Source organism: Fukomys damarensis, unplaced genomic scaffold (genome assembly GCF_012274545.1).
Source record: "Fukomys damarensis isolate Sample0158 unplaced genomic scaffold, DMR_v1.0_HiC HiC_scaffold_11, whole genome shotgun sequence".
Taxonomy (NCBI): Eukaryota; Metazoa; Chordata; class Mammalia; order Rodentia; family Bathyergidae; genus Fukomys; species Fukomys damarensis.
Window position 1 is genome coordinate 1,037,226 of NW_022900923.1, and position 25,991 is coordinate 1,063,216.

The 25,991-nt window shown below is 61.0% G+C and overlaps 1 protein-coding gene across 1 annotated transcript in view; it reads left to right on the top strand.

Annotated features, from left to right (window-relative positions):
* The first annotated feature begins 7,677 nt into the window (after positions 1 to 7,677).
* Positions 7,678 to 25,991, top strand: part of Capn8 (calpain 8) — a 29,683-nt gene continuing 11,369 nt past the window's right edge. Inside the window, exons 1-9 of the mRNA XM_010642456.2 lie at positions 7,678 to 7,914; positions 8,521 to 8,590; positions 18,862 to 18,980; positions 19,401 to 19,534; positions 20,007 to 20,175; positions 20,389 to 20,472; positions 22,161 to 22,246; positions 23,701 to 23,775; positions 23,938 to 24,098. Coding sequence (XP_010640758.1) covers positions 7,678 to 7,914; positions 8,521 to 8,590; positions 18,862 to 18,980; positions 19,401 to 19,534; positions 20,007 to 20,175; positions 20,389 to 20,472; positions 22,161 to 22,246; positions 23,701 to 23,775; positions 23,938 to 24,098 — 1,135 coding nt within the window. The remainder of the gene's footprint in view (positions 7,915 to 8,520; positions 8,591 to 18,861; positions 18,981 to 19,400; positions 19,535 to 20,006; positions 20,176 to 20,388; positions 20,473 to 22,160; positions 22,247 to 23,700; positions 23,776 to 23,937; positions 24,099 to 25,991) is intronic.

The following is a 25,991-nucleotide window of genomic DNA, read 5'->3' on the forward strand; positions in this document are numbered from 1 at the left end:
GCAACTCCAAGAGTCAGCAGAGAAACTGAGTCGAAGGCAGCCTATGAGTAGAATGGGGGCACCTGGGCGGGTAGCAAGGAGGCCCACCAGCGTCCAGAGTGACGGGAATTCCACTTGGGCAGTGAAGTGGCCCCTGGGGTGGAGGCAGGGATGGGTGCAGTGCGTTGTCAGCATCTGTGTGCCCTGGACTGAGCTCTGTGTGATCAAGGAGGAAGCTGCACTGTCATAAAGATTCAAAACAAGTAAACGCAAGGTACGGATTTGGAACAGGCACAGGAAGCCCAGGGCAGATGCAGGGACACGGCCCACATTGGGCGCCTTCCTCGACGCCGCTCCTCCCCAGCCCCACCATCCCTCCAGGGAGGAGAAGCACCCAGGCTTCCTCTACACGGATGACAGATGCTCAACTCATGGCAAGTGGGGAGCAGAGAGGGAGGGAGAGAGTAGGGGAGGGGGGTGGCAGTGTGAGCCCTTCAAGGCCATTCCACTTTGTCCAGCCACAGCCCAAAGAAGCCGGAAGAGCCATGAGCTCATCAGTGGGTTCACGGAGCGGCGACACCAGCCCGCATGAGTGGGTCACTGTTCCAAAGGCCACATGAGACTTCTGGGGGATTTTTCAGGTGAAACCATGACAATAATTGCTTTTTTGTGGTTTGTAATTGATCTGAGAAATTTATTTATTTTTGGTTTATTAGTTTACCTGCGATGAGGGGTTGACCCCGGGGTCTTGAGTATGCTAAGCACATGCTCTACACTGAGCTGCAGCCTGGGGAATTTCTGTTTTAGACTTAGGTGTCACAGAACCATTGCTGATCAGCTGTCAACCGCGGTCTTCTTGAGTCTACTTGTCTTGTCTTCGCAGCTTTCTCTCCCCACCTCTGGGTAACCATGACTCTATTTCTGCCGCAGCACCCTGTGCCCTGATGGAGCTTGCCTCTGGGTGAGGGCAGCCGGATCCGGGTTTCAAAGGGGCTGCAGAGGTTGCTCCTTCCTCGGTGTCCCCTGATACTGGAGTGGGATGCACAGGGCTGCTGGAGGTGTCAGTGACAAGGTCCCAGGGCAATGCCAGGACTCCCGGGGGCTTCCACAAGTCACGGCAGCGGCAGGAAAGGGGACGCCGAGAAGCTGCCATTATGACTTCCCACAGTGGCCCAGGCTGCGTTTCCCAGATGCAGTGTGTACTTTTATTTTTGCTTCGACCTTCTTTTTCTCTTGTTCTGCCCAAGATTGCTCTTCAGGGCTCGTATCCCTGCACCCCACACCATTCAAACTTTTGGCACTATGCTTTGCTTTCCTTGGCCAACTGTGTGCTTGAGGTGAAAAGGACCTGGACTAATTCTGGTCGGTGAGGAGCCGCCTGTAGCAGTCTCAGCTGAGCCCTCTGCAGGGAGAGGCGTGGCCACATGGTGACCTGTGGGCTGGACTCGTTCACACAGGTCCTGCTCGGTTTCCAGAACTCTGCTCACTGACACACTGACAATCCGCCTTGCTGTGTTTTCAGGAAGCCGGAGAGTGGCCCTGTGTGGAGGGAAACGGGATGGGTGGGTCGGGCCAGCAGAGACCACCACTGCTCGGGAGACATCTTGGATTGCTTTTTCCTCTTCCTCCTCCTCCTTCTTTTTCTCTGCTTTCCTTCTGCTTTCTCTTCTTGTGATTCTAGAGACTGAATTGAGTCAACGACCCCTCCCTTCTCCTTTTTAATTTGAGGCCAGGTCTCACTAAATGGTCAAATCACCCAAGCTGGGCTCAAACTTCCAATCCTCCTGCCTCAGTCTCCCAGAATGCTGGGCTTGAGGTGTGTGCCGGGCAGGGGTGATAGGGGAAGGTGGGGCCCCTGTGTGGCCCTGCTGTGGGACCAGGGAGTAGCCCACTGGCTCAGCTCCTGCTGCCTCCCTTGTGTCCCCAGGGAGCTCCCCGTCCCAAGTTGGCCCTGCATGTGCATCCCAGGCCAGGCTCCAGCGGCCTCTGCACCTGCTTGCGGCCGCACTTCTGCTGTCCTGGCAGAGACTCCCTGGGAACCGAGCCCCAAAGGCAGTGCATCTCCCGCGGCCGGGCAGCTTGTGCCTCAGCCGGATGAGAGGTCAGCCTCCTCCACGGCCCAGGCCTGAGTCACGTCCCTGCTCCCGAGCTCCAGCTCCAGGGCAGGCAAGAAGCAGGACCTGAGCCACCCCCATGCCAGCCCTGGTTGCACTGCGCTGGGAGGAGCCTGCAAGGCTGGGAGGGGCCGGAGGGGCCTTCATTCCCCAGGGGCACAGGGGGGTGTTCTGCAGGATGGAGGGAGGCCAGGGCTAGACTGTGGGGCTGACGGTGGTGTCTGAGGGGCTGGGGTGCCACGGAGTCCTTCACAGCCCAGGGTCAGGCTGGGGCGCAGGGAGGAGGCAGGGAGGCTTTTGGCAGGACCGGATAGAAAGGGTGAAGTCGCGGTGGGGAGGGACTCAGGGACGCTGAGAGGAGGCCATGCATGGTGCTCACACGGTCGCCAGGGAGGGGCTCCAGACAGCCACAGAGCACCCCACGCCCACACCCTGCCACGGCTCTGTGTGGCCTCCAGGTCCCATGTGTCCCGCGTTGCACCAGCTCTTGAAACTGCTTTCCTTGCCTCCCTTGTGCTCTTGCTGTCCCTGTGGTGCAGGAGCCCAGGTGGGGAACGGGGCATTTCCAAGAGCCCGCCGCAGAGGGGCAGCACCGTGGGCTGGGGACATCTTGCTCTGCTCTCCAAGGCCTCCAGGTTCCAGGCCTGTCGGTTCCATCTCCCCAGGCAGACTCTCAACCCACAGAGCGCCCACCTACCATGACCTTCCTTTCTTCTTGCTTTTGTTTACTATTAGCATTCAGGCCCCTTGATTTGTGACGCTCTCACCACCCTTCAGCCAAGGCTTTCTTAGTGTCCCTAATGGATCTTTGCTTAGAATGAGCTGCTGTTGTCTGCAGCCCTCCCCAGAACCGCAGTGGTTCCGAGGCCCCTGCTCTTGGGGACCGGAGCGCCACCGTCCTCACCTTCTGTCTGTCTCCCCTGCAGCAGTGTTTATCTGTGCATCTGCATGTCGGTGTCACATTTCCTACTGTCAGGGTCCCCCACTCAGGAAAAGCAGGACCCCACATTTAGAGCAGGTCAGCCTGCCCTCCTTGACAATAGTCGGCTGCTTTTCCTAGGTTTTGTACTAATATTTTTTACCAAAATCCTCTGACAAGAAAACTTCAAATATAACAGAGAGTCGTGGAAGCCTGTGTTCTGCTGCTGTGGTGTGTCACCAAGCCCCTGGGTCACTGTCCCTGCCTTGGCTGCCTCTTCTGGCTCCCATTGTGGTCCTGAGCCCTGAACTCAGCAGAGGGACCTGCCGACGGGGGCCTGGGGTGTGTGGGCAGGACCCTGACACCCTGCCCCTGGTGACGTGGAATCTGGGAGGCCTGGCGGGGAAGGGAGCCGGAGAGGCGTGGTGGCCGGGGCCTTCCCCCTCCCCCTGCTCAGGCGCCAGCCCTGCAGTCCGTGTCCAGACCGCGGCGCAGCGTCCAGTCCAGGCTCACCAAGCCTACGGTCCTGACCTGGACTCGCTAAGATGCCCGTCAGCAACTTAGCGCTGGCCTCCAGCGGGGTCATGATGCTGCTGGGTGTGGGCCTGGGACAGCTGAAGCTGAGTTTCCGCTGGCCCAACGCGGTGCCACCCCAGCACACAGCAGACTGGAGAGGGAGGGGCCCACACGTGGCCGTGCAGTCCCTTCCCTCAGGCTGGTCCTCAGGGTTCCGGGACCCTGGCTGACACCTCAGCGGCAGGAGGCTGTGCTGTCCTGAGAGCCCACAGTGGACACTGGGCCACTTCCGTCCTCCCTCTGAAATGCCCTGAGCCAAGACTAAATTTTTCTTTTATCAAAACACAATGCACGTAATGTAACAGCCACCATTTCAAAGCACTATGCATTTAAAGCAGCCGTCACTGCTGGCCGATCTCCTGTTTCCACCACTCCAAAAGAAACCCCAGTCAGCCCAGTTTTCCTCCCTGTGCCACCCCTGGAAGCCACGAATCTGCTTTTCGTCTCCAAGGTTTGAAAACTCTGGGCATTTCATATGATGGGAGCCACGCAATGTGCGGCCTTCTGTGATTAGCTTTGTTTAATTTCCATAAAGTCCATCTGCTTCCTAGAATGTGATGGCATTTCACCCCTCTTCTGGCCGAGCAGTTCTCCACTGTGCGCACAGACCGCAGTTTGTCTGTCCGCTCTCCGCTGTCTCCATCTTTGACTGCTTCGAATGCTATGGGCTTGTGTGAGGTTCTCTGCTGGCAGAGGTCTGCACTTCTCTTCCAGCGCCTCATGGCTCAGATGTTGCTGGGATACCAAGCAACTCTGTGTGTGGCATTTCGAGGAGCTGCCAGACTGTTTTCCAAGACAGCCGCCACGGTCTGCATTCACACTGGCGCCCTGTGCGGGCCCTGGGTCCCCTCGGCCTGGGTGCAGCCCTGCGTGCCTTAGTGCCCTGAACTCGGAATCCCACTGCCGAACTTCACCACTCAATTCCGCACAGCAGCTGTGCAGACCGGCTTTGCACACTCAGCCCCCTGACAGGCACCCTCGGGCCTGGGCTGCATGGCTGCTGCCACGTCCTTCTGGCCGACCACGTGGATCTTGGAGCCCTGGCCTGGCTGCCGAGCTAGAAGCAGCGCTCAAGTGTATCCAGGCCGTCTGCCAGGAGGTGCTGCCAAGCCTGTGTCTGCTGTGCATCCCTCTGCGGGGCCCAGGGCTACCTGGCAGGGCCTGGCGCGGGTCCTGCAGCTGTCTGGGGCGTGAGGCTGCCAATGACAGGTAGACTCTGGCCGCGTGCCCGTGAGGGCTGGCACAGAGCCCTCTGATCGCACCTGCTGTTCTTCTCTGAGGAGGGAGGGCCTGGGGCAGGTGTCTGGCAGCAGGGGAGAGAGGCTGAGGCAGGGTGGGAAGAGCCTGCTCACCCGGAGTGCACTTGTGGGGAGGAAGAGAACCAGCTGTGCTTGCAGTACGGGCCGGTGGAAGGAGGGCTGGCTCTGCACCAGCATAGAGGGAGCGGCGGGGTCCCTAGGAGCCCTGAGCCAGCTCCATGTGCCCGGCTCAGCTGTGTCCTGGCCTTGCACACCTTTGGCACAGTGAATAGTTACTGCACCAGGCTGGGTGCTGCTTTCCTGGACCCAGGCGTGCAGCGGTGAGCAAAGCCAGCAGTGCCTTCTGCTCTGTGCAGATGGGAGCTGAGCCGACGGTCAGGCCAGGCTTCTCAGGTCACCACCAGGTGCCCAGAGGGGTCAGCTGGGGGGCAGGGAGCTCTCAGAGGGCTGAGGGGCAAAAAGAGGGTGTTTCACGGACAGCTCCGCAGGTGCACAGCCTGAGGCAGCAGAGTGGCGTTGGTCCAGGAGGAAGCGTGTGTGTGTGTGTGTGTGTGTGTGTGTGTGTGTGTGTGTGTGTGTGTCTGCGGGTGGGAGACAGAGGGGAGGTGGGCACAGAGGAGGGTAAAGCATCAGATAACAAGGCAATAGATTCTCCAACTAAAAACCTGTTTCCTTCCCATCCCACACAGGGCTGTTAGATCTCCCACGTGCTCGAGGGGATTTTGTGTGGGTTGAATGGCCACGTGGCTCTGGTTTCAGGGGTGCAGGAGGCCATCCCAGGACCAGGCTCAGCTTGTGGGTTGGTGAAGATGTCACAGTCAGTCCTTGATGAGCTTAACGGTGGGCGGACGCCAAATCTGGGGAGAGGGTGTTAGTCACTTCTCATCACTGGGAAACACACCTGAACCACAACTCAAAGGATTGAGGTTTAATTAGCTCATGGTTCAGGTGATTCAGTTCATGGTCAGCAGCTCCGAGGCAGGAGCATCATGGCGGAAGGGCCTGGGGGAGCAGAGCTGCTCAGTTCATGGTGGACCAGGAAGCACGGGAGGAGAGCAGGGCCAGAGAGGAGGGGGCTGGGGACCAGATACAGTTCCCGAGGTCACGCCTCCATGACCCAGGAGTGTGCTCCCCCAGGTCCCGGGGTGGCTCCCAAGCAGGCAAGTTGACTCTGTACCTTGCATGTCCCAAGGGTGTTGGGGGCAGGAAGGAGGGCCACCAGGAGGGCAGCAGGGGCGCGTGTCCTTCAGGCACTGGTTCAGGCCCCTGAAGGCCACTGTAACCTTGTGTGTAATGGAACCACCTGCGGTCCCGTGTTTCCTTCTGTATACCAGGGAAAAGACCCTGCTTTCTGCTGGCGTAGCTCCACCTGCTCTCCTGCGCTGGATGCATGGACATCACTGGCCTGGAGCCTGGGGCCCAGGTGGTCCAAAGCTCAGGCATGGAATCGTCTGGGCAGAGGGCTGTGAGGCAGGTTCCTGGGTCTGATCTCAGACCTCCTGAATCAGAGCTCATTACTTTCCGGTGGGGTGGTGCAGGGCTGGGTAGGTAAGCAGCATCTTCAGCAAGTACTCCGGGGTGCATAAGAACTGTCCCTGCCTCCCAGGGCACACACCTGGTGCTTAAAACAAGCATACACTGGGTGCTTAAAACAACAGAACACATTCTCTACCCATCGGGGCCAGCAGCCCCAAGTCCCATCCCTGGGCTGAAACCAGGGGCCTGCAGACTTGGGTCCCATCCCTAAGTCGGCTGCTGCAGCTTCCTCTGCTGCTCCATACCCTGCCTCTGCCTCCCGGGCCTCCCTGCCTTCTCCTTGGTCTGTGCTGCCCCCTCCCAGGAGGACACCTGCATTTAGGGCCCGGATAATCTCTGCACCTCAGGATGCTTCACTCAGTCCTGTTGGCAGGCCCTCTTCCCTAAGAGGCAACACTCACAAGCTCCAGAGGTCAGGGCCCCGGGCTCACCTCCCAGCTGGCCAAACACCCCTGCTCAGAAGCTGTGGATTCGGTCCACATCCCTGGGGTGGGGGAGTTACTCACCTCTGAGATCAGAAGCCGCTTCGGCTGCAGAGTGGTGACCGCTGACCTCACCGAAGGCTGCCTGTGTCGCCCTGTGGGGACCTCATCTCTGCCCAAACCCGACCAGCCAGGCCCTCTCATTATCTGCATTTACAGATGAGGAAATGAAGGGGCAGGGGTTAGATCACTTGCCTGAGGAGATAGCTAATTGCTGGTGGCCCAGCCTTCACCTGGCACATATTCCTGCCCCCCCAGGAATGTGGAACCAGACTTTCCTGAAAGGAGAGGAGACCACTCGAGCCACTGCCCACCTGCTCCAGGTCGCCCTCAAAGTGATTCCTCGGTGATTTCTGCCTCAACAAAGCCTTCTCCCCAGGAGGGGTGGTGCCCACCTACAAGCTCCTGCCCAGCCTGTAGTGACTTAGTGTGATCCTGTCTCAAAATACAGACCGGGGGCGGGGGAAGGCGGGGTGTAGTTCAGTGTGAAGACTTTGGGTTCAATCTCCAGTACCGAAAAGAAGAACACAGCTTCTCATCTCAGCTAGGGGCCAGTGCCAGGTGTTGGCCTTCAGAGCTGGGGGCCCCAGAGGCTGTGGGTTTCTGGGCTGACGGCAGGGATGGCCCCGCAGGCTCCCAGCCTCCTGTCTGCAGAGGTGGCGGCAGGTGGGGCACCGTGGGCGTGTGTTTGACCTGGCAGTGACTGCAGCAGGGCCCGGGGCTGCTGGTGCCTGCTCCGCCTCCCTCCCGCAGCCTCATAGCTCCTTCCCAGGGGTGCGGGTCCCAGAGCCACCTTCCTCCCTCGAGTGGTCATGGCGGCCCAGGCGGCAGGCGTGTGCAGGCAGAGGGCGGCTGCTGAAGGGCTCGGCTCCTACCAGAATGCAGTGAAGTGCTTGGGCCAGGACTTCGAGGTGCTGAGGCGGCAGTGCCTGGACTCTGGGGTGCTGTTTAAGGATCCGGAGTTCCCAGCATGTCCATCAGCGTTGGGCTACAAGGAGCTGGGACCCGGCTCCCCCCAGACTCAAGGCATCGTGTGGAAGCGGCCCACGGTGAGGAGAAGGGGGGGCTTGAGTGAGGGCCACGCAGGGCGGGGGCCTGCAAGACTGTGGGATCCCCTTGCAGACAGAATGGGGACTCGGTGACTCCTCGCTGGGTGAACAGAAGGAGGAGAAAGTCCCTAGGTACCTTGCTGTGCCCCGCAGAGCCACAGGGCATGGGCTGCTTTGGGTGTCGCCGGAAGTGCAGGTCAGACAGCGATGGTATCAGGGCCACGTGCGTGCTGGACACGGGGCTTCCCGGTACAGGTCACGGCCCACGCCGGTTCCTCCCCTGTGTACATAGGGTGTCGTGTGCACAGGCAGGCCACACTATCACATTGTTATCGCCTTCTCTTTCTCCTACTTCCCCACCCCACTCCGCACCCACACAGTACACAGGTGACAGAGCCAGGTCTCGCGGGGCCTGGGCTGGTCCTGGGCTGAGCCACTCCAGGTGGGTCTCCACTCCTGGGGCTCAGAGTCCCAGAAACGTGCGTTTCTGCCCAGGACATGGCCTCCCCGGCCTCTTCCAGACCTGGGCCAGAGCTCGCCATGTCTCCTCTCTGGCCACCCGGCCACCCCAACGCCTTGGGACTCTGGCTAGTCCAATTCTTCCAGGAGCTGTGTCCCAGTCCTCAGTTCATCGTTGGTGGAGCCACACGCACAGACGTCCGCCAGGGCGATCTCGGTGAGTCACGGGAGTCCTGTTTGCTGTGGGCACGGGCGGTGGGTGTGGTGAGCAGTGGCCTAGGCAGTGGCTGGACCTGGCTGCCGAAGAAGGCTTTTTTGTGAGACTGAAGGCCAGGATGGCAGGAGACAGCTGCCCCTTCTGCTGGGGGCAGCCAGGGTTCCACACATAGTGATAACACGCCACGCCGTCTCCTGTGGCAGACGCGGTTCCCTGCAGCTTGGCTGCATCTGTATGGCTTGGACCGCCAGGCAGGTCCTTTGCAGTTAGCAACAAACGAAGGTCTCCTCTCTGGCCTCCCTTCTGTGGGTGGGGCACTAGGAATCAGAGCCGATCAGCAGTGGAGTGTGTGGCCCTGCGCCCAGCCCTCCCTGGGTGCCATGTCCAGCACCAGAGCAATGCACAGGCAAACCCTCCGCAGCCTCTCAGACCCTGTGGAGCTCAGTCAGGTGCGACTGCACCCTGGCTCTGTGGGTTCCAGTCTCCGTGGTCTGAGACTCAGGCTTTCCTGGATGGCAGATTCGCTTTTGCTCCGGAAGCCTCAGGGGTGAGACAGCTCTTATAATACGGACAGCCCAGTACTGAAGTGAAACCGCTGTCCAGTGACAGCTGCAGTACGGACCGGGAGAGAGAGGCCGAGCAGACGCAAACCCTGCTCGTGGAAACCAGCAGAACAAAGACCCCGGCACCCACGCCAGCCCGTAGACTTCTGTTCTCCACAGCTCCCCTCCTGCTTCCTCCTTGTTCCAGCCAGGAAAACCTTTCTCCTCAGCTACTGGGAACCATCATGAGTCTGAAAATAGCAGGGCATTTTCTTCTGAACGCTTCCCATGCTGTCATCTTTAATGAGCCCGCAAATCCACCTCTGCCAGAGCTCAGACTGGGTGGAGCAGGGCCATTAAGCCCTGCAAGCATTTGGGGTGCTGCACCCCCAGCCACAGCCTGCCCTGGCCTGGTGGGAGGGCCTGGCTGCTCTGGGGTGAGTGAGTGAGGGCCCATTGGTGTCACCCAGCTCAGCCCGGCTCAGGTGCCGGTCACAGTGCTGCAAGGCTGCTGTGACTTCGGACAGGTTCTGTCTCACCTTCTGGAGGCAGGTGTGCAGGCTCCTGAGGAGGCTGGTGCATTGTCATGGAGACTGTGAGGCGGTGTGAAGTGGAGCCCTGGGCTCTGGGACCAGCTGAGGTTCGCATGTGCGGCGGGCAGAGTAGAGGAGCTGAGCGGGCAGAAAGGCAGGCGCCCGTGCTCTGCTGCAGCCTTGGAGAGGGAGGCGGCTGCCCTGGTCCAGCGGCTGTGTGGCCCGCAGGTGGGGCCAGGTGAGGTGGTCTGAGGAGTCGCGGTGTGGTGGTGAGGGCCGCCTGCTGCCAGCTTTCAGGGCCACTGCAGGATGAGGGACAGGCAGGCCCCTCTAGGATGTGCTTTTAAAACATCGTGTGGTTTTTAACAGTTGACCTAAGTAATGAGGAAGATGCCTATTTCATAGAGTTCTATTTTTATTATTTTGAATATACATTGTTGAGACCTGAAAACAACAGAAAGTGTGCAGCGGAGGAAGTGCTGTCCCCTCTGCCCCACCCGGCTGCTGAGCTGTCCGAAGCTCTTCCTCTGCTTCTCTGTGCCAATCCCAGCCAATGCCCACGTGCGTGTTCTGGCTCCCGCCTTTCTGGGGCCAGGGCTCCATCCACACCGCCAGTCTCCACTGCCCTGTGCGCCTGTTCACCCAGGAGAGCCCGAGAGCCTTCCGTCTGGCTGTGCAAAGGCCGTGGTTCTTTGGAACCGCTCAGGTCCCTTGTGTTGTGTGGACAGATCTCCAGCAAGGCTCCCTGGTCCCCGTGTGAGGCTGCTGGCTACTCAGGAGGGCGGAGTGCTGAGCACCCCCTCTGCTGTCCCTGCTCAGCCAGCCTGCGTCCCAGACCGATGGGCCCTCGGCTCTGTGCTCACACAGAGCCCAGCAGCCGGCTTTCCTTGGAGACAGAAAACAAAGGTGGGGAGGCCAAATGCCAGTCCTGCTGCCCCAGCTGATTCTACCACCGCTGGGACTTTTCTGGGGCGCCCAGGCCCTGTGGGGGCACAGTGCTCTTTGCCTCCGTACAAGCGATGCAACCAGAGTCCTCTGATAAAACGGTCCTGAGAGCCTGCCTGGTCAGGCCCTGCCCACGGGAAGACACGATCTGCGCTGCCGGGAGAATCAGTGGCCACAAGCCCCACCGAAGGCCCGCTCCAGGCCAGGCCCCGGGCTCTGTCCTGTAGCTGAGCAGAAAGCAGCCATCTGGGCCTCCTGGAGATGGCATCGTCCTCAGGACAGGCCGTGTGCTGGCTCTGGGGACGTCACTGACCAAGAGGAGGTGGAGATGGCTGGAGCTGGGGCAGCCCTGGCCTTTCCTGCCCTATACCCCTGCAATGCGCCCACAGGTCAACCCTACCATCCCGCCCCAGAGACAGCCAGTGTCTGCAGTACAGAGGCCACAGGAAAAACCCAGCTCACTGGGGTGGGACCCGAGGTGACAGATGGAGACAAAGCCCCCTCCTGGCCTCTGCAGCACTGCTCTCTCCATGCCGTCCCTTGCCCCGTGAGCTCTGTCACCTCCCCTTGCTCTCTGTGCTGTTTCCAGTGGCCATGGGCCACTGTGCACCCCATGCAAGGCCCACGCACGGTCTGTCCCACAGAGCTCCCTCTACCCACGGTCACCTTGTGAGGTCACACTGGGGTCCAGCCTCGTGCTGTTCCCTGGGGTCCTCTACTTGCTCTGCCCCTTCCTCCTGCCTGCCTCAAGACCCACTCTGTGCCCTCTGTGGGCCCGAGGATGGCTATGTGGTTGCTGCCGGCCACCTGGCCTAAGCCTTGGTCTCTGACCCTCCGGCCGTGGCCCCAGCCTCTGCCCTGTAGGGAGGCAGGGGCCGCCGCACTCCGTTGTACCTGTGCTGGTCTTGGGGGCCAGGCCGTGGCGGGGCCACTGGGCTTCCTGCTCCTGCCCCTCATCCTACTTGTTCTCTGGCATTCACCGTGTCCTGCTGTGCCCTTATTGTGCCTGTCTTCCTCACTAAGGTGAGCCCCGTTACGTCTGGGACTTACTTTCTCCTGGTTGTATCTTCAGGGCCCTGTGTCATCCTTGGCACAGGCAGATGCTCGGTGAGTACTTGTAGGAGGAGACACAGGAATTCTCAGCAGATTCCCAGCTGTTTCAGAGAAGCCAGAAGTCTAGATTTTTACAGGCAGGCTCCTCGTTTGAACATCCAAGCCACCCACAGGCCAGGGCTGTGCCCACGGAGCAGGGTGACCCTGCAAGCGCCCGCTGCTGCCGCCCCCACCCTCCAGTCCCATCTCCCCAGGCTCCTGCTGGCTGCCACCTGCTCCCAGGAGGAACACTGACGCCGTGAACGTGGCTGAACCCCTCCGGCACCTAGAGTCTTACTGTTTCCCCCTCTGCTCTCATGTCTGTGCCTAAGCTGCCCAGCGTGCAGACGCTGGGCTCTGTCCCAGGCCCTGGCCGAGCGCACTTCACCCCACCTCGGGGTGCAGGGGGTTGGAGGGCGAGACCTCGTCACCTGCCTACTGTTGGATGTTCTTGGAGGACCCTGTGTCCATTGGGAAGCCACAGGGTCCCCACACGGGCTGGGGGCACTGTGCTCTCTGCAGCCATCATCGGGGCATCCAGCACGCACAGTGCTGGACCCTGGCTGGCACTGACTGAGCCTCACGCCCACCTTTCCACTCTCCCAGGCCCTGTCTCTGGAGTTTGGTCTTCTTCTCCCTTCCAAGGGCACGGTAATTAAACCCTCCATTCTGAGCCCCTTGCCCTGCAGATGGCGCTGAGATGTGTTTACAGAGCCACCAACCTGTTTACTTGGTGATTTCCCTTCTGGTGAATCAATTCCAGTCCTAGAATCCACTAAGAAAAAATTCCCTCCAAATAGCATTAGGTTCTGACGTAAGGCTGGGCCTGGGGCTGGGCAGGAGGTCCCAAGGCAGTTTCCTGCTGTCGAGAGTAATTTCTTCTCAACAGCAGGAATCAGACGTGGATTGGCTGGCAGTGTTTCGTGCACAATTCTGAGAAACTGAAAAATCTAAGTCCCTCAGTGGCAAAGTTTTCTTTCTTTTTTCTGTTTTCTCTCCACTTCTCTGATTCCAAGATGGCCTTTGACCGCTCCTACTCAGTCCTGTTTTTGGAACTTGTTAACTCTCTGGGGCCCCCTGCAGCTCTGGGAAGCCCACAGGGGCCCCCTAGCCCAGGACTGTCCTTGGGCAGATTTGCTGTTACTGACTGCCTGCGTCAGCCCTTGGATCCGGGGTTCCCTCCTGGGTCGCCATGGGAACCGGGAGCAGCTTGCCTGGTGACTGTGAGGGTGGGGATGGCAGGGGTGTATTATTTCCCAGACACCCTCATGACTGAGGCCGGCTGGCCACGGAAGGAGCTGCAACAATGCAAGCCCCTGTTCCTTAGCAGTTTGCTGGAAAGGCTGGAGGAGCATATTCCCTTGAAAAATGGTACAGGAAATGGCGGGGCTATTTTCTTTCCTCCCACTGCACTTACATCATCCCCACAGCTGTTGCCATGCCTCGAGAGTGAGCTGACACTGGCCCAGATGGCGGGTGGCAGCCTCACCCTCTGCTGACCGTGCAGCGCCCCTTAGTTTCCCCAAGGGTCTGTCCCTGGTGCCCAGAGCTCCCTCTTTCCAGGAACTGGTTGGTCCCAGTGCTGTGGCCGTCCCCTCTTCTCCAGGTGCCACTTCGCCCTGCCCAGCTCTCTGAGGTTGGGCGGATCCCGGTGTCCCTCCCCCTGGCTCACAACGCCCCACCTGGGACCCGGTGCCACTGTCCCATCCATTCATGTCACCATGACCCTGCAGACTGGGTGCCACACGCAGCAGAGACCCAGGCTCTTAGGCTCCAGAGGCCAAGAGATACCACAGATTGGGGGGTCTGCGGCACTCTTGGGCTCTGTTCCCCCAGTTCTGCTGCACTGGGGATCAAGTTCCAACTGGACTGACTGAGGGGACACTGCAGTCACACCATCGTGGCCTTGGGCAGCCAGTGTGCATTGTGTCTGCGTGGCGGCCAGCGGGGTGGCAGGTGCCAGTGTCCTTGGTGTCCAGTGGAGGACGTCTGATCACAGACTCGTGGATGCTTTTGTGCCTTGGTCATTTTGCTTCTTTCTGTCACCTCCTAATCACAGGTCCAGCATGGTGGCCGTTTGGAGAGAGAGAGAGTCCCTTACAGTCAGACCTGGGGGACAGAGAGGGTCCCCTCCAGTCAGACCTGGGGGACAGGAGGCTGTGGCAACCGTGTTGAGGGGATGGTGCGTTTGCAGAGCTGTCTGGGAATAAAACTAAAATTGGGAGACATGGGAGGATCAGGGAGCAGAGCCCAGCATGTCCCCCCAGATCCGACAGCCCAAGGCCTGGGGCCATGGCGGCACCAGTACGGCCTGGGTGGGCGGGGGTGTGCTTGAAGCAGGTGGCAGCCCCACCTGGTCAGCCAGACTCTGGGGCACAGGGAAGCGCCCTCCCCACACTCACCATCACTTCTGTTTTCTCTTTTTGTTCTGAGGCACGAGGATGAACTTGGGGCCTTCACACTGAGCCATATCTGGGCCCCTTTTTGTTTTTTGTTTTGAGACACATTCTGGCTAAGCTGCTAAATTGCCTGAGCTGGGATGGAAATTGTAAAGGACTCGCAGGCCTAGGCAGCCACCCCGCTGGCCTTTGTCTCCTGCAGGTGTAGACAGCCGATCCTGCATGTGGGCTGTGTTGGGGCAAGAGCTTATCATGAGATGTACACAGCTCCGTACCCGCCTCATCTCACGTTTATCTTCATAACAGCCTGGAAGCAGCAGCCGCTGTGCCATGGCACCGTGCCAGATGCCGCTATGGAGGCAGGTCAGAGGGCGGGTGGGCAGGAGAGGGACCACGCTGCAGGACACACCGCGCTGTGCTGAGGAGGGGCTGCATGGGCTTCTGTGCTTCTCAGGGCACAGCAACCTTGGCCTCTCAGGGCCTCATACTGGCCCAGCACTGCCCGTCCAATCTGGGGCGGTCACAGGACTGCCCAGTCTCTGCTGTGCCCGTCAGCAAGTGGGCACCCAGCATGCACCTTGCCTGTGCCGAGTGTGTGTGGGCTGAAGTGGGCCTGTGGGAACCTGGGGCTCTGGGGGGTGACGGGAGGAGCTGGGACCTGGCCTCTGTCGCCACCGGAGTGCCTCCCTGGAATCCCACTGTGGCAGGATTTGTTGTGCATGCAGGGCACGAGCTCTGTTAACAAAGGAGGCTGGGGTGGAAGGAGGTGCAGAGCAGGCTGCAGTGGGGCAGGGTGGGTGGGGGTGCTGGGAGGAGGTGGGCAGCGGCGCCTGCCAGGGCCACCTCTGGGACCGTGGTTGCAGGCAAGGGACCCAGGAGGTGCTGCTGTGGGTGAGGAGCTTCCTCACCTAGCGGCCTCAGAGCCTCTCCCGGGGCTGCACGGTGACAGCCTGAGATCTGAGCCTGCACCGAGTTTCTCTGGCCGGGCAGGGGGTGCAGTCAGCCCCAGGGAGTTATACTGCCAGCCCCCCTTCCGCTGGCTCTGACCTGGGCCCCGCCCACTGTCCTCGCCTGCCCTTCTCCAGGCCGTGGGTGCAAGCGGCTGTCCACAGCCCGCCTGTGTGGCTCCCAGCTCTGCATGCGTCCCTGTGTGCCCACTGGGGTCTCTGTCTCTTCCTGTTGAGTCCTGGGGAGCCAGAGGGGGGCACGCTCATAAGGGTACTCAGGATGGCTGGCAAGCGCCGTGGCTGCAGATACACAGACAACGTGTGTGCTATTCTCACGTCCCAACGCCCCCCACCAGTGGGGACAGCGCGCGAGGTCTCAGGCCCCTAACGATGGAGGTCAGCTCTGAGAAGCCTGGGATGGGGCTGCAGGGCAGTCCCGCCAGCCACGCGTAGGCTGGACCGTCAATGTGGCCCTGACACCACAGAGAGGCAGGAGGCAGGGGACGGGCGAGCTGCTGCGCACCACACACGCAGAGCTTGGTGACAGATTGCTTTTATAAGAGGAGTGCACGCCGAGGTACACTTGCGGCACAGTGAGCACACACCGGGAGCTGCCACTGTGTCATTATCCCGTGCCGAGCCCCCATGTGGCTGCCAGCTCCAGGAGCAGAGCTAAAGGGAGACACTGGAAACCTCACCCTCATGTCCACCTGCGGGAGGTCTTGTTCTGCAAGTCCTGGCAAGTCTCTCACTGGATCGTGGTTCTGGGGGCACCGTCCCTCCCGTCCCTCTCCAGCCAGTCACGCATCTGTGTGCTCTCCCGTGAAGCGCTTCTCCTGGTACAAATCAGTTCCGTTTTTGCTCAGTATCAAATGCTGCTGCTGTACAATAGCTGAGAGGCACCAACCCATTTTACACATGAAAACCCAAGTCCCAGGGCCGGGGACCTGGCAGGTGTGCAGGCTCTGGGGACCTGAACACCAGGCCTGAGCCCCACACCCATGTTGTTTCTGGGGTCTAAGGGCAAGGCTGGGCCTCTTTCCTCTCACCCTGGCTCCAGGTGCTCCTCCACCCAGTGCTGGAGAGTGACAGACGAGGGTCCCCTCCGGCCAGCCGTGCTCCCTGAGGCCTGGGGTGGAGGGTGACACAAAATGATTCTACGAGGACCGGACTTGGGGGACATCGGGCAGGGACACGGCCGAGCCACCCCTCCTGCACGGTGTAGCATGGGGGTGATGTGGCTCTCGGGAGCAGGAGAACTCGGGAGTCCTGGGGACCCTGAAGGCCACGCAAGCTGGAGCCAGGCGCCCGGCTGAGCACAGGAGGGGCGGGACGTCCAGTGTCTCGCTTTAGCTCTGCTCCTGGAGCTGGCAGCCACATGGGGAACAGAGGGTACCCCACTGGCACAGCCTGCAGGGCCTGCAGGGACCACACTGAGTCCACCAGATGTGCAGGGGTGGCCCAGCCGTCAGCAAGGCCACCATCCTGACATCAGCACCAGCGCCGGCTCAGGATGCGGCCCGTGGGAAGCCTCAGGGTCCCACTTCCTCCTGGCAGGAAGTTTGCTCAGTCCCAGCTGTGCGTGGAGTTTCCGGCTCCTGTGTTCTGTGCGGGTGTTCGTGCTGTGCGAATGGTGTGCGTCAGCTGCCGCAGGCTGCTCCGGCAGGGTCTGGCTTGGTGCCTGGGGGAGCGGCGCGGGAGCCCGGGGTGCAGGGAGGGTGCCGCAGTGCTCGGCAGGGCTCACGGCAGGGCGGGCGGGCTCCACAGGTCCTGGGTGAGTGCAGGAGTGGTCAGTGATGCGTCTCCTCTCCTCCCTGTCTGGGTGACTCCGCACTGCCGCCTGCGTGCTGCTCGCGGGCCCCACTGCTGTTCGCGTGGGGCTGCAGCTGTGTCCCTCTCCACTTCCAGCGCCATCCTCTCCTTCCTCCTGGGACTCCCTTCCTCAGTTTCCCTGGCCTGGCACTAGAGTTTACCCCTAGCCCCTGGATTTGTGGTGGCCCTGGAGCCACCGGACAGCACCCCCACCCCCGCAGTGCTGTCCGGTGTGCTGGTGTCTGCAGCAGGCAGCCTGGGTCAGGGCAGCTGGACGAGGCCTTGGGAGGCCGCGGTCCCTGAGCTCCCAGGTCCAGCAGGCAGTCTCCTCTGACCCTCCCTGGAGGCTGGTGTCCCCTGAAGGCTCCACCTCAGCTCCTTGGCATGGGGACTGATTAGTGAGCACCTGCCGTGTCCCCGCTGTCACGGACCCTGGTGTCACAGACCCCGGTGCAACCCCGGTGTGGCTGGCGAGTCATTGCTGCTGTTGTGCGGTGTCCAGCCAGGGCTCGGAAGGCGCATGTCCCTCCTGACTCAGTGTGCCAGGGCAGGGTGGGCTTCCCGCATGGGAGGTCGGGCCCTCGCTGTGGTCAGCCCCAGTGGCTCTGGCGTCCCCTCTCTCTTGCTGTTCCAAGATGCACCCTGTCTCAGATAGGACCTTGCCTCCTGGGATCTCCACACAGCCCAGAGATGCCGACTGCTGGGTTCCCCTTCGCCCTCCTCCACTAGGCCCATGGCCAAGGTCGCAGCAGTGGGGCTCCTGCTTGGTCACGAGTGCTTCAGCCTGGGCACAAGGTCTCCCTCACCAGTGGGCAGTGCTGTCACCCTGGGGCCTCTCCAACTGCCCCTCTAGTTCTGATGAAGGCTGCTCCCTTCCGGGGCAGCCTGGACCCAACTCCCATGCTAAGCTCTGCAGCGCTGGCAGGTGTCCACAGACCAGTGTTATTGGAGGGCTCCCTGCATGTCCTGTCCACTCTGTGGGGCACGGGGCTGCCAGCTCGGTCTCCACAGGGGGAGGCAGAGAAAGTCCCCCTGCTTCTCTTACCTCTTGGTCCTACCCAGGTGGCCCGGGCTCAGAACCGCTTTCCTGTGGAGGTGGTTTGGCCGTGGCTGTCACCACTGAGACAACTGGGGATGTTTATCAGCTGTGAGACTGGTAGGTTGGGCGGGCTGTCAAGAGGATGGTGGCTCTCTCAGGAGAGTGGCTGCTCTCTAGGAATGGCTCTCCCTGTCCCCTGCACCTCCCACCAGCCCTGCTCCTCCCACTGTGAGTGGCAGTGGTATGGACAGTCTGATCAGAAGCCCTACAAGCCTCTTTCTTTGTGTGTGGCTTTGTGGCCAGGCCCACTGTCTTATCTCACTCCAGCTGTGGCAGCCAGGCCACCTGTTCTCAGGTGTGACCAGCAGCTTCTCTGAGGGCTGCTCTCTGAGTTATGGAAAAACACCTCACCTGGGCTGCTGGGACCTCGTGATGCCACTGTGCGCTCAAGTGACGAAAGCCACGTTCCTTGCATGGTGCCACTGCGTGAGAGCCAGGAGGCAGGAAAGGGGGTGGCAGAGAGCTTCCCCTGCTGGGTGAGCAGCTCTGGCCGTGCCTCAGGGCACAGGCTGCCTGACTGAGGGAGGCTGTGGCGTGGCTGTGTGGCACGTGTGCAGACTCCTGTGTGGGTGCTGAGACCTGTGTGGTGCGTGGAGGCAGAGCCTAGAAGGGGAAGAAGGGCTCCACCCTGTGAGTGGCGTCAGTGGCCGCTCCTCTGGCTCCACTCTCCCAATGGGGAGGACGGCCAGGCCCATGCTGGTGTGGAGAGCAGCCGCGCCCAGCTCTGCTGAGCTCCGAGGCCTCCAGAGTGGTGAGCGATGCATCTCCGCTCTCTACACGTGAGCAGGTCTCAGGCGTTCTGCTGCGGCAGCGAGAGCAGGCGGAGACAGATGGAGATGCTGGGGACCGGGAGAGTGGGGAGACCCGGCAGCCGGTCCTGACCCTCTGCCTGGCCCTCGCAGGCGACTGCTGGCTCCTGGCGGCTATTGCCTCTCTGACCCTGAACGAAAAGCTGCTGTCCCGTGTGGTGCCGGGGAACCAGAGCTTCCAGGAGAACTATGCAGGCATCTTCCATTTCCAGGTGTGGCCCCTACATGGCCCTCGTCCCCACTTTCTGTACCTCAGGCCCCCAGGTCTTCGGGAGTCAGCTTTGGTGTGGGCCCAGCAGCTGCCCTGAGCGACCCTGGGACCGCGGTGGGCACTAAGAGCCACTCCCGTAGCCTTGCTGTCACCCACCCCACTCTTCCCACCCAGCGATGGCCTGGACCAGGGTCAGAGATGTTCGTCTGGTCACCGCCCGTGCTTCCGGGCCACACTGGTCCGGGCCTCTGTCCACAGCTCGGAGGCCGGGAGGCTCTAGGGGCTTCCTCGTCCCCGCGCATCTGCCCTTGTGAATCAGTGAGGCCCAGACCCCCGCCTGCCCCAGACTGCAGCAGCAGGGTCCCCACACCTGGCCTGCAGGCTTCTGTGTCCCCGTGTGACCGCCCGTCCCCGCCCACAGTTCTGGCAGTATGGCGAGTGGGTGGAGGTGGTGGTGGACGACAGGCTGCCCACCAAGGATGGGGAGCTGCTGTTCCTGCACTCGGCCGAGGGCTCGGAGTTCTGGAGCGCGCTGCTGGAGAAGGCCTACGCCAAGTGAGTGCCGCCGGCCCAAGGACTCCCACACCCAGCCACACGCCTCAGGGCCTTCCTGCACCCACACCTGCTGGGTGGAGAAAAGGCGCCCTCTGCGACAGAGGTCATGGGCCCTGGGCGGATGCAGAGGGCCTGTTGTGTCCCCCTAGGGTGGCCGAGGACCCTGCTCTCCCCAGGCAGGTTCTCGGCACAAAGTGAGTTTCTAGGCGAATGAAGAAGGAAATGCACGGCCTTAGGTAGGCACAAGCTCCATGGGCTCCTTCTCATGGCTCCGTGCTCCAGGAATCCTGGGCTTGTCAGAGCACTCCCAGGCTGGAGTGAGGGTCTCCGGCCCCTGCTGTGCCTGCCAGCTGTGGCCGTGTGAAGCAGCAAAGGTCCCTGACATAGACCCTGGGCCCTCACACCAGCCCTCCCCGCCCGCAGTCCCTCAAAGGGCTGTGGTAGCCCAGGAGCTGCCACTTCTTCTCCACAGGCTCAACGGTTCTTATGAGGCTCTGGCCGGAGGCTCCACTGTGGAGGGCTTCGAGGACTTCACGGGTGGCATCTCAGAGTCTTATGACCTGCGGAAGCCACCGGCCAACCTGTACCGCCTCATCCGGAAGGCCCTGCGTGCAGGGTCTCTGCTGGGCTGCTCCATTGATGTGAGTGGACACAGCCCTGAGTCCCCAGTGTGGGGGAAGGGTTGGGGACAGGCCAGAGGGCTCCAGGGTCTGTGGCCACGCAGCCCTGCCCAGCCACTTGTCACCGCCCAGAATGGCCCTCCTGCCGGGTCCTTGGCTGTGTCCTTTCGAGGTGCAGCAGGGCCGGCCCCAAAGAGGCTGAGTCGGTGACTCTGGCGATCGCTTCTGACTCAGGTCTCCAGCGCGGCTGAAACTGAAGCCTTCACCCACCAGAAGCTGGTGAAGAGCCACGCGTACTCCGTCACTGGGGTGGAAGAGGTAAAACCACCCGAGAAAGGAAGGGGACACGGCTGGCATAAGGCTGGGTGCCCAGGGGGGACACAGGGCTCCTTCAGAAGAGGTTCTGTGGCCTCCAGCTCCCTGCATGCTGGCACCACTGCTGGCTGCCCACAGGTGTGCAGGCAGCTCCTGCCCTGACCAAGGTCCTCCTGTCCCTCGGCGCTGGGTGGCTGGACCTCTGGGTGTCAGCCCTGGCTCTGACCTCGAGCAAGTGCTGAGCCGGTCAGGGTCTGTCCACACTCACGGGGGGTGGGTGGTGGTGGTGGTGGTGGACGCAGGGTAGAAGCCCACGGATTCAGCAGGACAGGAAAGGTAAATCCCCACCCCACTTTCAGGGCTGGAAATACCGAGGAGGTGGGCGGGGTTTGCATCTGTAAGGCAGGTGGGAAGCGTGAGCTGTAGCTCATTATTTTTACTTCCAGGTTCTGTGTACTTCCCAGAAGGATTTAAGGGGCTTACAGTGGAAAGACACACTGTATGAGTGGGTAAACAGGCTACAGACAGGCCCGGGACTGGGAGATGCTTGTGCTGGGTCCCCATGGCATCTCAGCCCTTTGACTTACTAGGGTCGTGTGGATACTCAGTGCACACTCATTGTCTCTCACAAGTGTGTTTCTCTAATCAAGTCATCCCCATAATTGTGAGCTGAATGTGCTTGTGTAAATGCTGGGCTGGGGCATGATGGGGGAGTTCAGAGCGCAGACCGAACAGACCAGACCATCGTGTGTGTGTGCACAGGTGTGTGTGTGTGTGTGAAGGCGCAGGTGGCCTGAGTGTGCACTGAGCTGCACAGGACATTGTCTGGGCCCCTTTTTTCCTGGATGAGGACCCCGGGGTGGGGATGGGGTAATGTATGAAGCAAAGACTTGCGATCCAGGCCAGGGTCTGAGGCTGGCGGCTGCACAGCTGGGTGGGCAGTGCATCCGGAGGGGCTGGACTCCCTTGCAGGCTGCTGCCTTACCTCTGCTGTCCAAGAGGCAGAGCCCACCGAGCCCAGAGCCCTGACCCACCCTGCAGGGGTGCTGGGCTCCCGGGGCCTGAGGCTTGAGCATTCCCCAGGCTGGCCTCAGTGGGAGTCAAAGTCCCCGCGGGGCTCTGAGGGACACGAGGGCTGTGGGTGACCCCACTCCTCCCAGGTCTTCTTGTAGGACCGAGTTCTGGATCTCAGGCTTCCGAGAACTGGACCGCATCAGTGGGCCTCCCCAGTGCAGGCCAGGTGGTGTCGCGGTGCACGCTAAGCCGCAGCTCAGCACACACGCCACACACTGGCTGCAGTGCCACTGGTGCCCTCTGGAGGGCGCTCATAACAGGTCCCTTCAACTCAGGTCTGAGCACCCCAGACAGCTGCCAGCGGGATTGGGGAGGGGTCCTGAGCTCAAGCCCAGCCGGGCCACCGAGTGGGGCTGCCTCGAATAAAAGATGAGAAGAGGGGGAGATGTGGCCGAGTGGCCCCTGCATCCCACCCCAATGCCACACGAGTCAAGACAGGAGTCTGAGCGGAGCAGACCGCCTGGTTCCATGCTAGACTCGCTCTTCTCGTATTCAGAGACATGATGACAAGCAGGGCTTGGCTGCAGCTGAAAGCAGCCAGCGAAGGAAGCAAGTGTGGTGTCTGGGGGCCTGGGCAGGGCACCCGGCTGGCTTCAGAGGCCTCTCTGTCACCGCAGGTGGACTTCAGCGGCCGCCTGGAGCAACTGATCCGACTACGGAACCCATGGGGCCAGGTGGAGTGGACGGGAGCCTGGAGTGACGAGTAGGTCGCGCCCAGGAGGGGCCCAGGTCACAGTGGGCGCCGGTGAACAGAAGCTTCATGCAAGGCTTTGACTCCAGCCTCTGCCCTGTCTGTGAGAGGCCAGAAGCCCTGCGGGGCCTGCTTGCTTCCTCCCGCCACCCCACAGGTTCTGAAGTCCCAGGTTGCTCCTTCCACACCACCTGCACCAGCGCCGGTGCCTCCCCAAGCTGGACCTGTGCAGTAGGAGGAAACTGCCCTCCTGAGGAGACGGGGTCTGGGCCAGGGGCAGAGAGGAGCGGGGTTCATACCCTGGCCCAATGGGTGGGCACTGGTCATGACGGCAGGGCAGTCTCAGGGCTCACGTCCCCAACCACTGTGCCCGCTCTCGATTTCCACCATGCAGAGAAAGCTCAGCTCCACCTAGCTGCACAATGGGGACTAGCGAGGCGTCAGCAACGCCAGCAGTGGCCACTGGTGAACCCCGCAACCCCGAGGAGACCCCAAGCGCAGCTAGATCCTGCTGTTTTATATTTTATATCTGAAAAAACCAAGTGGGAGATAGGCTGGATCTGGAATTCTGACATGTCTTCTAATCTGTTTATAACAAGCATATCCTGAAATTAGGTCTTATTAGAATGAGTTAAAGAAGCCCTAACTGGGAGTGGTGGTGCACGCCTGTAATCCCAGCACTTGGGAGGCTGAGGCAGTAGGATCACTGAGTTTGAGACCAGCCTGGGCTACAAAGTGAGTTCCAGGTCAATCTCAACTGCATAGTGAGACCCTGTCTCAAAAAACAAAACAAATCAAAAAAACAAAATAAAAAAGCCCTGAGAGCCAGGAGTGGTGGTGCACACCTGTAATCCCAGCACTGAAGGAGGCTGAGGCAGGAGGATCACAAGTTCCAGATCAGCCTGGCAGCTTTGCAATTTAGACCGTCTCAAAACTAAAAAGGGCTGGGGATGCGGCTTTGTGTGAAGGTCCGGGGTTCAATCTCCAGTAGCAGAGAATTTAAAAAGCCTCAAGGATCCTGGCTTCCTGGGGGCCAAGAGGCCAGCTGTGGGCAGAAAGTGGCTGGGGCTTGGGCTGCCCTATCCACAGGCAGGAAAGGGGCTGGCCCGGCACTGACTGCTGACTGTAACCAGGGCTGGGATCTCCACACCTCTCAGTTATTCAGACACTGGGTGAGCTGGGCAGGGAGCAGGACAAGCAGGAGGCCACACAGGGTCCCCTCAGGGAAGCTGCCACAAACCGGGCCGACCGTTCTCCCTGCGGGCTCAGGACGTGGACTGTCCCCAAGTCCAGCGCTGCTCAGACGCCCAGCGCAGGCCTCGGCCCGACCCAGGTCCCCATCCCGCCCTCGGGGCTGGGTGCTCTGGCCATATTCAGCCTCATCCCCTCTCGACAGCCCCGGGTCAGCCTCAGGTCCCCACTACTGCAGCCCCATCCCACTACTGCCTCTGTCCATTCCTCCCCAGGGCACCGGAGTGGAGCCGCATCGACCCCAGGCAGAGGGAAGAGCTGGACCAGAAGGCAGAGGACGGCGAGTTCTGGTGAGCATTTGCCCTGTGAAGTGGGCAGGCAGTCCGGTCTCCCTGGAGGGCGACATGGTACCGACCGAGACGTTGGTGGGTGACCTGGCCACCGCCCATCCCCTTCCAGCTGCCCAGGAGCAGCCTGTCTGTCCTCTCAGCCTCAGTTTCTCTCGCTGTCAGGATGTCCTTTTCCGACTTCCTGGTGCAGTTCTCACGCCTGGAGATTTGCAACCTGTCCCCGGACTCCTTGAGCAGCGAGGAAGCTCACAAGTGGAGCCTGGTGCTGTTCCACGGCCGCTGGGCAAGGGGTGCCACCGCCGGGGGCTGCCAGAACTACCCGGGTGAGGTGCCGGCGCCAGCGTGTCCTCCAGGGGCCGAGGACTGGACCTCAGGGTGACCGCCCTGAGCCTGCGACCCTGCTCCTGCTGCAGCCCCACTGGGCCTGATGTGGGTTCCAATCACCGCTTGTGCCACCCGGCCTGGCCCCGAGGCCCTGTTCTTCCTGCCGAGCCTGACTGGCTCCCGCCTGGGGCCTGCTCTTCTCCTGGCTTTGCCACCCCATCCAGCCCACTGAGTGCTGGGCTGTGGCTGGTGGATGCGGGTGACGCTTGGGGACCGCAGACGCCCGCCCTGCAGAGCTGCATCATCTGCTTCCGGGTCAGCGATGGGGGCGGGGCGGGGGCGGAGCCGGCACGAGTGTGGCCCCACGGAGGGACCGTCGGGAGCTAGCTGCCACCTCCCATCCCAGAGACCGCTTCTGTGTGCGTGGCGGGCTCCTCCCAGGTCGCTCTTGCTGCAGTTCCTGGTGGAGGAACCCCAAAAACGGCCCTTCGTGGAGCCACAGGAACGAAAAGCCTGGTGTCTCCGCCTCCTTCCCGCCTGTGCCCTGCCTGCATCTCTGTGCTGATTTGGGCTGATTGACCTACTGTCACATGGGAGCGTGGCCGGGTCACTCCTCCCGGTGTGGGGCCCTGCAGGAGTGGCTTCCTCCCTAAACCCCTTGGGGCACAGTCCTGGGTCTGGACAAGCCCCCCGCATCCAGAGTTCCCACTCCTGGCTGCAGACCCCAGAATTCGGCCTTGCAAGGGGTCTGTGCTTAGCATGACAGACTGAGGGCTGGGAGCAGCATTTCTTTCCCCCAGTTTGAGCTTCGTTTCTGGGCCCTAAGACAGGAGATGACGCCCACTCCCCACCTTCTGGGCCTGTGTGCCTGGTGCACGGAGCATGTAGGACCTTGGCACACACCGGTGGGGTGTGTTATTTTTATGGCTGCAGTCAGGTTGCATTTGGGAGAAATGAGGTCCTGTTCACTCCAGTGGGCTCTTAGAAACAGGCCATGCTGAGCTGGGAACTGCAGGCCCAGCCTCTGCATGGAGTCCAGTCCCCTGGCAGAAGTGGAGGTTCTGGCCCTTTAGTAATAGCATAGGAATGCAGGGTCCCCCAGCTTTCTGTCTCCTGAATCCGTTCTGAAATCTGTACATTTGTGCCTTAATAAACCATCTGCAAATGGAGGCTCTGGGCAGGAAGAATTGAATAAGCAGCTCTACTGCTAGGAAGAAAAGTGGCAGCTGGCTCCTGCGGCATTGGAGTGCCGTTGTCATTTCACTTTGAGGACATGAAAACTCATCCCCTCAAAGACAGATCCAAGCCAAGCACACAGTGCCTCCCGTCCCATGGATGCAGAGCTGCTGTGGCCCAGCAAGCAGACACCCTTCGGTCCCCTTGTCTGATTCCGCTCTGCTGCTGGGCTGGGCCACGCCGCTACTGTGTGCCCTTGGGTGTCTGGATTCTTGCGCTTGGTGGTGACCCTCCATCCTGGGAGATGATTTTAAAACAGCCTCTCAGGCCGGGGATTTAGCTCAGTGGTGCCACCGCCTGCCTCTCAAGTGCAAGGTCCCACGTTTGATCCCTGATACCAAACCAAACCAAACAGAACAAATAAAACAAACGGCATCTGAAGCCGAGGCAGGCCTATCCATAGCCCGTGGGGCAGCAGTGTCTGGACGGCTGTGCTCCTCGCCCCATGGATGACTGGCCTTGAGAGTGGGGGTCTCATCAGGGCCCACAACACTGCGGCCCAGGCCCCAAGCCCGATGGACAAGATCTACTCTTGGGGTTCTTGGGCTGAGGACCTGTGGGAGGGAGAACCTGTGACATCAGATGGCTCCACCTGTGGGCCGAGCCCTGCGGCCAGGACTGTTCCCTCTGTCCCCAGGGATGCACTTCCCTTCATC